Source organism: Scyliorhinus canicula, chromosome 16 (genome assembly GCF_902713615.1).
Source record: "Scyliorhinus canicula chromosome 16, sScyCan1.1, whole genome shotgun sequence".
Lineage (NCBI taxonomy): Eukaryota > Metazoa > Chordata > Chondrichthyes > Carcharhiniformes > Scyliorhinidae > Scyliorhinus > Scyliorhinus canicula.
In genome coordinates this window covers 98,164,090-98,176,297 of record NC_052161.1, presented here as the reverse complement: position 1 = coordinate 98,176,297, position 12,208 = coordinate 98,164,090, and the positions used below count along the sequence as shown (strand labels likewise).

At 47.5% G+C, this 12,208-nt stretch overlaps 1 protein-coding gene across 2 annotated transcripts in view; it reads left to right on the top strand.

The window, feature by feature from the left end:
- Positions 1-12,208, top strand: part of hspg2 (heparan sulfate proteoglycan 2) — a 571,937-nt gene that overhangs the window by 444,736 nt on the left and 114,993 nt on the right. For both annotated transcript variants that reach the window (XM_038821731.1, XM_038821732.1), the window contains one exon: positions 3,873-4,002. In XM_038821731.1, the coding sequence (XP_038677659.1) occupies positions 3,873-4,002 (130 nt within the window). The remainder of the gene's footprint in view (positions 1-3,872; positions 4,003-12,208) is intronic.

Here is a 12,208-nt window from a genome sequence, read left to right as displayed (position 1 = left end):
TATATCAGTAAAATGTAATGAAAATGCAAATTTCCAGGGACAGTGGGGTTTGCAGTGGAGACACTCTTCAGGAAAGCACCAACAAAATTACTCTTGCCCAAATTTTCAGCGAGTTCCCCATCACTATTCAATGACAATTAGTCACTTTTTTGGGCTCTGGGGAGTTTCTCACCGGTTTAGCCTATGTTTCGAATTTTTTTTAGCACTGGGGAGCTGAACTCCGAGATCAGGAAGCAATTTTGAAAGAGTGCTCCGATATCTAAGTGAGCTTGTGGGTCTCCTATACCCCTCGCCCATGGGCAATGTCATCTCACACACTCATGGACACTTAACCCCCCCCCCCAAGTGAGGACATACCGCTATGGAGTCGCTGGGGATCCCCGCTCTTCAGGCCCCCACAAGCCCCCTTACAGCATCCCCTTCTTTCTAGGACCCCCACCCATCTCCCACCCAACATCACGGAGGCCCCTACATACCTGACCTGCACGCCCACACCCTTCAAACCCATCCTCCACCCTCATTTCATGTGCACGGCCCACCTTGTCCCATGACTCTTGGCAGTGCCACCTGGGCACCCTTACATAGGTACCCTGGCAGTGCTCCTGGCTTGGCAGTGCCATCCAGGTACCTTGGCCAGGGTGGTAGTGCCAAGGTGCCATCTGGGAAGTGCCAAGGTACCCGCATTCCAGGGGGAAAGCCAAGGAGCCACGCTGCACTTAACCCTGACTACCTGGGGTCTCTGTTGCCTGGGAGACCCCTGCCCCGGGTGCCGTTCCGCCTGGTCCACACTTGATTGGACCAGCACTGATTGGCACCTGGCTGCAGCCTTCTTGGGGAGGCCTGAGACTCGAGGGAGGCCGTAGGTCATAAGTAAGCTTAAGACCGAATTCTGCGAGTGTCATTCCGTCCCGCCCATTTGGTCCAGGGTTCCGACTCCAACGTCTCACGGGACTTTGGAGAACCCCGGGAGGTGCGGAGCCTGTCGGGAAGCTCGCTGCAGGCTCCTCCTGCCTTTCCCGGGAGGAAAGAATCCCGATGCCAGCAAATGGTGCGCCGCCTCTGATTAGTAAATTAACTCGCAGAATTTCTTGGTTTGTATTCGCCTGTTGTCAGCCACTTATGATGGTTCTCCGATCTGATCAAACTATCGATTCCAAGCTGAGGTTCTAATTAACCTTGAATTTCAGCAGCATAATGATTTACCGCAGCTCCAGCGGATGGTTGTCTGTTGCATTTAACTCCCTTTGATGACAGTGGGCATTCAAAGTGTTGCTCCCCTCCCCAGCCCAGTGATCCTTGCTGACCTGTGAAAAGGCAACCTGCAGCTTTGAGCAGCTTACTCCACTTTGACTTTGCAAAGCATGCAGGTAGAAAACTTGGTCAAAGTTTTTTAACTTAGTTAAGTTACATCAAACCTGTATTCTAAAACCGAGGAAGTGAAGGCAGCAAATGTCAGGGAATTGAAAGATTCTGATGGTGGATGGAATGCGAAGTTTAAAGCTCAGTTTAGGGTCAATTGGGACTTCAGGCTGGGCAAGCAGTTTGCTTCCAGGCAGAAATAGTTTTTAAAGGGAAATTAAAATATGATGAAACATACTACATAAAATGTAGTAACGTAACATAGCAGTATTATTTTAGATCTAATTATATTGCCTATCTTTGAAAGCTTATTTCAATTTTTTGTAACTTTTATGTTTGCATTTCTCAATGCGCCAAATGCAGTAATGTTTTAGTACCCTCACGAAAGAAATAAGTCGTAAAGTTTTTTTGAAAAAGTTTCTTTTACAAATAATGAGTGAAAACGCTCCACCATTATTTTCAAGTTTGTTTCTGACCCGCTTCTTAATATGCAAGGGCTAGGAGCTGGAGTTCAAGTTTTCTATAAAAAAACACTTTAAACCGAGCGTCACAGGTAAGACCATTCCCATCATCAAACTGCATACGTTGTCTGAGGAGTTACTAGGAGTGGGAATGACTTCTGCTTCCATTTGAATAGCTAAGATGAGGAAACCTCAATTAATCCTTCACAGGACGCAATGCAGCTGTCACTGTCGGGCTAATCCTCTGGACGTTGTGCACTGGCCCTGCATGTGACCAGAGGAGTTGACCTTGCATGGCAAATTTGCCTCCAGGATACTGAGCACCAGCGGCTAGTAAAGTGCCGATGACTGTTGTCCTAGTGCCAATACATTTTTTTAATGGTTTCATATTTTGGGACACAGGGACCCCATCTATACATTGCTCTAGGGAGACAAAGAAATGGAGCTTTTGAAATGATTGGATGGCCATTTTGGAAAGAAAGTTCATCAGGAAGATTCAGTTTTTTGAATTTAACGTAGCTTGCTTTTGGCACCTATTCCTAGCCTGCACTGAGCACCTAGAGCAATGGCACTTAAGGTAGTTTGGGGAAGATGTCTAATTAGTGCAGAACCTGGGGCATTGATAAACCCTGATAGTCTGCAATCTCAAGTGTCTTGCGTATGGACGTGGGCAGAGTCTAACAAGGGTATGGTAGGCCTCAGGCCTCCATGCCTGATAACGGAGCCCACTTGACTTACACTCACAAGTTACAGCTTTGTGCTTTAAACATGAGGCACATGAGGCAATCTTCCTCTACCACTGCTCTCACAGGCAAAAGGTGGTGCTTGTTTTCCATATCGGAGCACATTTTCTCCTGATCAAGTCATTGGTCTGACTCTTAACCTTCGGAAGGCTGGCTGGATACAATAAATAATCTTTATTAGTGTCACAAGTAGGCACTGCATTAAAACTGCAAAGAGGATACTGTGAAAATCCTCTTGTCGCCACATTCCGGCGCCTCTTCGGGTACACAGAGGGAGAATTCAGAATGCCCAATTCACCTAACAGCATGGCTAGGATTCTCCCCCAACCGGCAGGCGGGCCGTACTGGCACCAAAGGGTGGCTTGAACCACTCCGGCGGCGGACGGCCCGCAAGTTGCAGAATCCTTCGCACTTCCGGGGGCTAGGCTAGCGCTGGAGTGGTTGGCGCCACGCCAACCAGCGGCGAAGGGCCTCCGCCGGCCGGCGCGATTTGGTGCATGCGCGAGAGCGCCAGCGTGTTCTGGCGCATGCACAGAACCACTGGCATGATCCTTGCCCATGCGCAGGTGATTTCTTCTCCGCGCCGGTCATGGCGGAGCTTTACAGAGGCTAACGCAGAGGGAAAGATTTCCCCCATGGCACAGGCCCGCCCGCAGGTAGATGGGCCCCAATCGCGGGCCAGGCCACTGTGCCCCCCGCCCGGGGCCGGATCATCCCCCCCGAGGACTCCGCAGGCCGCCCTCAGAGCCAGGTCCCATCGGTTTAGACCCTCTGGATTTCACGCCGGCAGGACCGGCCAAATGTAGGCGGCCGCTCGGTTCATCGGGGCCTGGAGAATCGCCGGGGGGGGGGGGTGAGGAGCCATTGCCAACGGCCGCCGACCGGCACGACGTGATCCCCACTCCCGCCAAAAAGCCGGCGCTGGAGAATTCGGCAGCGAGCATTGGAGCGGTGGGGTGGGATTCACGCCGGCGAGGGTCGGAGAATCCCGCCCCATGTCTTTCGGGACTTATGAGAGGAGACCGGAGCACCCAGAGGAAACCCACACAGACACGAGGAGAACGTACAGACTCCGCACAGACAGTGACCCAAGCTGGGAATCGAATCCCGGTCCCTGGCGCTGTGAGGAAACAGTGCTACCCACTGTGCTACCGTACCACCCAACAATTGCCACATTCCCACTGGATGTGAACACAATATTACGTGTATTTCGCTTCTGCTGGACGGGAGCTGTGTTATGTGTAACAGTGCTAAAAGCGGTTAGTTTAAGTGACAAAGCTTTCTTACACTTTTCCCATTAATGTTCTAGGTGGAGGGTCGGGTGCTGCGAATCCTGCAAGTGACACTAGCTGATGGCGGCGATTACATCTGCCGCGCTGAAAATATGTTCGGAATGGAACAACTTAAGTTCTCGGTCTCGGTCCCCTCCACATCATCCGGTGCATAAACCTAGTCATTCGTGCTTATTATTCATTTATTATTCACCTTTTAATGTTACTGTTTGCTTTATCAGGCCTCAGTTTTGTGTTTCCGTCCACTTAAGAATGATTCCATTATGGATGAAAGGAAACAGAACTTTCATTTCCACTGCACCATTCACAACCTCAAGACTGCTCAAAGTGCTTCACAGTAATGAAGTACTTTGGAAGTGTGGTCACTGTTGTAGTGTAGGGATTGGTCCAGAACTTGCCTGACAGCTGTGATGTTTTTTTTTATAAATGTTTTTATTCTCCATTTTTGCATTTTCCTCCAAAATTTACACCCCACCCACAAACTGTAAATGGTAACAGATACAAAATCAATCCCCTTAACAATAACAACGATGCCATCCTCCCACCACCCCAAACAACGGCCCACCTGTCAATATATGCATCCAATAAAACAAACCCTCCCATGGTGGAAACAAAAAGCAAAGGAGATAAAGAAAAAAGGAGTCCGGGACCGCCCATGGTCACCATAGAGTCCAATCTCTCCCCCCCCTCCCCACACACACACACACACACTCAACGCCGTCCAACCTCTGAAAGAGTACCGTACATGATACCCAAGAGTTGTAAACCCCCCCCCCCCCCCAACCCACTTCTTCCCAACTCCTCCCGTCCACTATCTCTTGTAAAACTCCTTCCCCCAACCTCGGTTCCTTCCCCTCCAACTTTCCACCCCGGCTAGACCACTCGGACCCTGTTCTGCCAGGCTCCGATGGCCGCAGCCCCTCCCCCCACCTCACTCCCGTTCACTGGCCGGCATAGACCGGCCAGCCTGGAGGCCCCCGCCCGGGTCCCTTTCCCCCTTGCCCGACCCTAGGAAAGCCCAAAAAATCCCCCTTTTAGCGCACAAACCCCGCATATCCACCTACACCCCAAAGAGCCCTCACTTCGAGTGAAAGTCCCATCACTTCCCTTGTCCAAATATATACAACATTGGCTCCTGTAGCCCATACACCCGCACGCAGTGAAACAAACAAACAAAAGAAAAAGACAATACAGTCATGAGGTTACATCGGCACATAGTCATTTCTCAATTTCTCAGTTCTGCCACAGTCCTTCTGCCTTCGCAAACGCCTCCGTTGCCTCCGCCGTTCCAAAATAAAAGTCCTTGAGCTTGTAAGTCACCCTCAGCTTCGCTGGATATCCAGTGCCGCACTGCACCTTGCTAATGTACAGTGCCCATTTCACCCGGTTGAAAGCAGCCCACCTCCTCGCCAGCTCCACCGTAAAGTCCTGGTATACACGTATACCAGCTCCAGCCCACTGCACCACCCGCTTCTGCTTGGCTGAACACAGGACCTTCTCCTTCACACTGTACCTACGGAAGCACAGAGTCACTACCCTTGGCGGCTCACTCGACCGATGAGCCCGATTCAGTTCATATCGGGAAAGATCCTCCCCCTCCCCCAATAGTTCCGCCAGCATCGCAGCAAAATACTCAGTTGGTCTCGGCCCTTCAACTCCTTTGGGCAGCCCCACAATCCTCAAATTCTGTCGCCTGGACCTGTTTTCCGGGTCTTCCATTTTTCCTCGCAGATCCGTATTAATCTCCATAACCTTCCGCATCTCCTTCCCCATCGATGTAAGCTGATCACCATGCTGCAATAATGTTTCCTCCACTTCCTTCAGCGCCTCCCCTTGCTCCCACACCTCCGCCACCGCCGGCGTCACCGGGGAAATTGCCTCCTCCACCAGCACACTCAAAACCTCCCTCATCTCCGTCCTCATCGCCGCCAAGTGTTTTGTAAACTGCCTTTCGAATTCTGCAGCCATTACCTTAGTTAATTCTTCAGCCGTAAGCAATGCGGCCTCCCCTGGTGCTCCAGCCTCCATTTCCCTTGGTGACCCCGCGGTGACTTTTCCACTCCCCGATGAACTTTCAGCTGTTTTCACAGCCGTTTTCTTACTGGACCTCGACATATCCCTTCCCTGTGCTTTCTCCTGGCCTTCACCGCCTTCGCTGCCCCGAGGACCGGGCATCAATCCCCGACAATGCTGTTCCCGAACGGGAGCCCTCCAACGCGCGGCTGCCTCCCGCCCGCCGTCACCGGAAGTCAGCCGTCACCGCTTCTTCAATGGCCTTGGTGAGATCTTTTCACAGTTGTTCCCTCTGCTGCTAGAATTCAGCTTTCATAAAGGCCCCCAAGTCAGCTTGAGGCCTTTAAGCTCGCCCTTCCCCCGCCTGCATGCTGGAAGAGGCTTTTGTCTCTGCTGTAGCTTCAGCCAAATCTTTCACTGTTTCTGCGGGTCTGGTAACCAGGAAACATACCATTCCTGGGGGAAAGTACTCCTCCAACATTCACCTACGCCTTTTCATCAAAATTCCACCCCGTATTGATTAAAAAAGAGCCCTTTTCTGTAACCTTGGGCAGGAGCTGCCTTTTGTGTGACCACTTACTCCACGGTGCACACCAGAAGCCCCGACAGCTGTGATGTTATAAAACTCTCCTTCTAATGAGGCTACTGGACACTGTTCCAAAATCTTTTGTTTAAGCTTTTATGTTTTCCCTATTGCTCCCACTTTTGGGTAAAATAAAATTCAGTAACCTTGCCTTATTTATTCATGATGTGGAGATGCCGGCGTTGGACTGGGGTGAGCACAGTAAGAAGTCTTACAACACCAGGTTAAAGTCCAACAGGTTTGTTTCAAACACGAGCTTTCGGAGCACGGCTCCTTCACCTGAAGAAGGAGCCGTGCTCCGAAAGCTCGTGTTTGAAACAAACCTGTTGGACTTTAACCTGGTGTTGTAAGACTTCTTACTGTGCTTATTTATTCATCACCTTTCCCAAGTTGTGAACTCTTTTTTACTTCCCTTTGAAATGTAACTGCAGAACACAATATCCCTACTTTATCTCCAAATGTAAAGCTCTAGCCATGTCTTATTTTCATTAAGAAAATTCAACTCAGCCATGAAGAACAAAGAAAAGTGCAGCACAGGAACAGGCCCTTCGGCCCTCCAAGCCCGTGCCGACCATGCTGCCCATCTAAACTAAAATCTTTCACACTTCCTGGGTCCATATCCCTCTATTCCCATCCTATTCATGTATTTGTCAAGATGCCCCTTAAATGTCACTATCGTCCCTGCTTCCACCACCTCCTCCGGCAGCGCGTTCCAGGGACCCACTACCCTCTTGTGTAAAAAAAAAAACTTGCCTCATACATCTCCTCTAAACCTTGCCCCTCGCACCTTAAATCTATGCCCCCTAGTAATTGACACCTCTACCCTGGGGAAAAGCCTCTGACTATCCATTCTGTGTCTGCCCCTCATAATTTTGTAGACCTCTATAGGTCGCCACTCAACCTCCGTCATTCCAGTGAGAACAAACCGAGTTTATTCAACCGCACCTCATAGCTACGCCCTCCATACCAGGCAACATCCTGGTAAATCTCTTCTGCACCCTCTCTAAAGCCTCCACATCCTTCTGGTAGTGTGGCGACCAGAATTGAACACTATATTCCAAGTGTGGTCTAACTAAGGTTCTATGCAGCTGCAACATGATTTGCCAATTCTTATACTCAATGCCCCGGCCAATGAAGGCAAGCATGCCATATGCCTTCTTGACTACCATATTTACTTTGAATGCCTGCATCTCTAACTAGGCTTACTATACTCCATATGCTTCACCCAATGTCTATATTTTTCATGTATGGAACGATCTGCCTGGATGTACACAGAACAATACTTTTCACTATACCTCGATACACGTGACAATAAATCTAGATCTTTCACACTTCAACCCCTTCGATGTCATCAACCGTGTAGACAACCAGTCCCCAGCTTAATTAAAGTATGTTCATACATAGATCCACACTACGGACCATTATTGAAACATGGCTAAAGGATGGTCACGACTGGGAGTTAAATATCCAAGGGTATCGCACTATTCGGAAGGACAGAGTGAATGGTAAAGGAGGTGGTGTAGCTGTGTTATTTAAGGATGACATCCGGGCAATAATAAGGGATGACATTGGTGCTATGGAGGATAAGGTTGAATCCAATTGGGTGGAAATCAGGAATAGTGAGGCGAAAAAGTCACTGATAGGAGTAGTCTATGGGCCACCAAATAGTAACATTATGGTGGGGTGGGCAATAAACAAAGAAATAACTGATGCAGGTAGAAATGGTACAGCAGTTATCATGGGGGATTTTAATCGACATGTCGATTGGTTTAACCAGGTTGGTCAAGGCAGCCTTGACAAGGAGTTCATAGAATGTGTCCGCGATAGTTTCCTAGAACAGTATGTAATGGAACCTACAAGCAGTCCTAGATCTGGTCATGTGTAATGAGACAGGATTGATTAATGATCTCATAGTTAGGAATCCTCTCGGAAAGAGCGATCATAATATGGTGGATTTAAAATACAGATGGAGGGTGAGAAGGCTGTTTTGTGCTTAAATAAAAGAGATCACAATGGGATGAGAGAAGAGCTAGCTAAGGTGGACTGGGAGCAAAGACTTTATGGTGAAACAGTTGAGGAACAGTGAATTTTTCACAGTGCTCAGCAAAGGTTTATACCAACAAAAAGGAAGGATGGTAGAAAGAGGGAAAATCGGCCATGGCTATCTAAGGAAATAAGGGAGAGTATCAAATTGAAGGAAAAAGCATACAAAGTGGCAAAGATTAGTGGGAGACTGGAGGATTGGGAAATCTTTAGGGGGCAACAGAAAACTACTAGAAAAGTGATAAGAAAGAGTAAGATAGATTATGAGAGTAAACTTGCTCAGAATATGAAAAGGACAGTAAAAGTTTCTATAAATATATAAAACAAAAAAGAGTGGCTAAGGTAAATATTGGTCCTTTAGAGAATGAGAAGGGAGATTTAACAATGGGAGATGAGAAAATGGCTGAGGAACTGAACAGGTTTTTTGGGTCGGTCTTCACAGTGGAAGACACAAATAACATGCCAGTGACTGATGGAAATGAGGATATGACAGGTGAGGACCTTGAGATGATTGTTATCACTAAGGAAGTAGTGATGGACAAATTAATGGGGCTAAAAGTAGACAAGTCTCTTGGCCCTGATGGATTGCAGCCCAGAGTACTAACAGTGATGGCTAGGGAAATTGCAAATGCACTAGTGATAATTTACCAAAATTCATGAGACTCTGGGGTGGTCCCGGCGGATTGAAATTAGCAAACCTGATGCCACTGTTTAAAAAAGGAGGTAGGCAGAAAGTGGGTAATTATAGGCCAGTTAGCTTAATTTCGGTAGTAGGGAAAATGCTGGAATCTATCATCAAGGAAGAAATAGCGAGGCATCTAATGGAAATTGTCCCATAGGGCAGACGCAGCATGGGTTCATAAAGGGCAGGTCATGCCTAACTAATTTAGTGGAATTTTTTGAGGACATTAACAGTGCGGTAGATAACAGGGAGCCAATGGATGTGGTATATCTGGATTTCCAGAAAGCTTTTGACAAGGTGCCACACAAAAGGTTGTGCATAAGATAAAGATACATGGTGTTAAGGGTAAAGTAGTAGCATGGATAGAGGATTGGTTAATTAATAGAAAACAAAGAGTGGGGAATAATGGGTGTTTATCTGGTTGGCAATCAGTAACTAATAGTGTCTCTCAGGGATCAGTGTTGGGCCCACAATTGTTCACAATTTACATAGATGATTTGGAGTTGGGGGCCAAGTGCAATGTGTCCAAGTTTGCAGACGACACTAAGATGAGTGGTAAAGCGAAAAGTGTAGAGGATACTGGAAGTCTGCAGAGGGATTTGGATAGTTTAAGTGAATGGGCTAGGGTCTGGCAGATGGAATACAATGTTGACAAATGTGAGGTTATCCATTTTGGTAGGAATAACAGCAAAGGGGATTATTATTTAAATGATGAAATAATAAAACATGCTGCTGTGCAGAGACACCTGGGTGTCCTCGTGCATGAGTCGCAAAAAGTTGGTTTACAGATGCAACAGGTGATTACGAAGGCGAATGGAGTTTTGTCCTTCATTGCTGGAGGGCTGGAGTTTAAGACTAGGGAGGTTATGCTGCAACTGTATACGGTGTTAGTGAGGCCACACCTGCAGTATTGTGTTCAGCTTTGGCCTCCTTACCTAAGAAAGGATGTACTGGTGTTGGAGGGTGTGCAGGGGAGATTCACTCGGTTAATCCCAGAGTTGAGGGTGTTGGATTACGAGGAGAGGTTGAGTAGACTGGGACTATACTCATTGAAATTCAGAAGGATGCAGGGGGATCTTATAGAAACATAAAATTATGAAGGGAATAGATAGGATAGATGTGGGAAGGTTGTTTCCACTGGCGGGTGAAAACAGAACGAGGGGACATAGCCTAAAAATAAGGGGAAGTAGAATTAGGACTGAGTTTAGGAGGAACATCTTCACCCAAAGAATTGTGAATCTATGGAATTCCCTGCCCAGTGAAACAGTTGAGGCTCCTTCATTGAATGTTTTCAAGATAAAGATAGATAGTTTTTTGAAGAATAAAGGAATTAAGGGTTATGGTGTTCGGGGCGGAAAGTGGAGCTGAGTCCACAAAAGATCAGCCATGATCTCATTGAATGGTGGAGCAGGGTCGAAGGGCCAGATGGCCTACTTCTGCTCCAATTCTTATGTTCTTATGTTCTTATGTTCACGCACACGCAGCCACAAGCTTGATTCACAGAATAACACAATAAACCCCCAAAATGGTTTTAAAATAATAAAATGTTTCTTCACAATAGTTAGCAGTGGCTTTGTGGTAGCACCCTCACCTTTGAATCAGAAGGTTTAGAGATCAAGCCACACTTGAGGAGCTTAAATAGATATGTAGATAGTCCAACTAGGTAAGGGGCTGTACTGGACCTGGTATTGGGGAACGAGCCTGGCCAGGTGGTAGAAGTTTCAGTAGGGGAGCATTTCGGGAACAGTGACCACAGTTCAATAAGGTTTAAAGTGCTGGTGATCAAGGATAAGAGTGGTCCTAGGGTGAATGTGCTAAATTGGGGGAAGGTTAATTATAACAATATTAGGCGGGAACTGAAAAACATAGATTGGGGTGGATGTTTGAGGGTAAATCAACATCTGACATGTGGGAGGCTTTCAAATGTCAGTTGAAAGGAATTCAGGACCGGCATGTTCCTGTGAGGAAAAAGGATAAATATGACAAATTTTGGGAACCATGGATAGTGAGAGATATTGTAGGCCTCTTCAAAAAGAAAAAAGTGGCATTTGTCAGGGCTAGAAGGCTGGGAACAGACAAAGCCTGTGTGGAATATAAGGAATGTAGGAGGGAACTTCAGCAAGGAGTCAGGAGGGCTAAAAGGGGTCACGAAAAGTCATTGGCAAATAGGGTTAAGGAAAATCCCAAGGTTTTTTACATGTACATAAAAAGCAAGAGGGTAGCCAGGGAAAGGGTTGGCCCACTGAAGGACAGGGGAGAGAATCCATGTGTGGAGCTAGAGGAAATGGGTGAGGTACTAAATGAATACTTTGCATAAGTATTCACCAAAGAGAAGAAATTGGTGGATGTTGAGTCTGGAGAAGGGTGCGTGAGTAGCCTGAGTCACATTGAGATCCAAAAAGACGAGGTGTTGGCATCTTGAAAAATATTACGGTGGATAGGTCCCCAGGGCCTGATGGCATATACCCCAGAATACTGAAGGAGGCAAGAGAGGAAATTGCTGAGGCCTTGACAGAAATCTTTGGATCTTCACTGTCTTCAGGTGATGTCGCAGATGACTGGAGAATAGCCAATGTTGTTCCTTTGTTTAAGAAGGGTAGCAAGGATAATCCAGGAAACTACAGGCCGGCGGGCCTTACGTCAGTGGTAGGGAAATTACTGGAGAGAATTCTTCGAAACAGGATCTACTCCCATTTGGAAGCAAATGGACGTATTAGTGAGAGGCAGCACGGTTTTGTGAAGGGGAGGTCGTGTCTCACTAACTTGATAGAGTTTTTCAAGGAGGTCACAAAGGTGATTGATGCAGGTAGGGCAGTGGATGTTGTCTATATGGACTTCAATAAGGCCTTTGACAAGGTCCCTCATGGCAGACTGGTACAAAAGGTGAAGTCACACGGGATCAGATGTGAGCTGGCAAGATGGATACAGAACTGGCTAGGTCACAGAAGGCAGAGAGTAGCAATGGAAGGGTGCTTTTCTGATCGGAGGGCTGTGATTAGTGGTGTTCCGTAGGGATCAGTGCTGGGACCTTT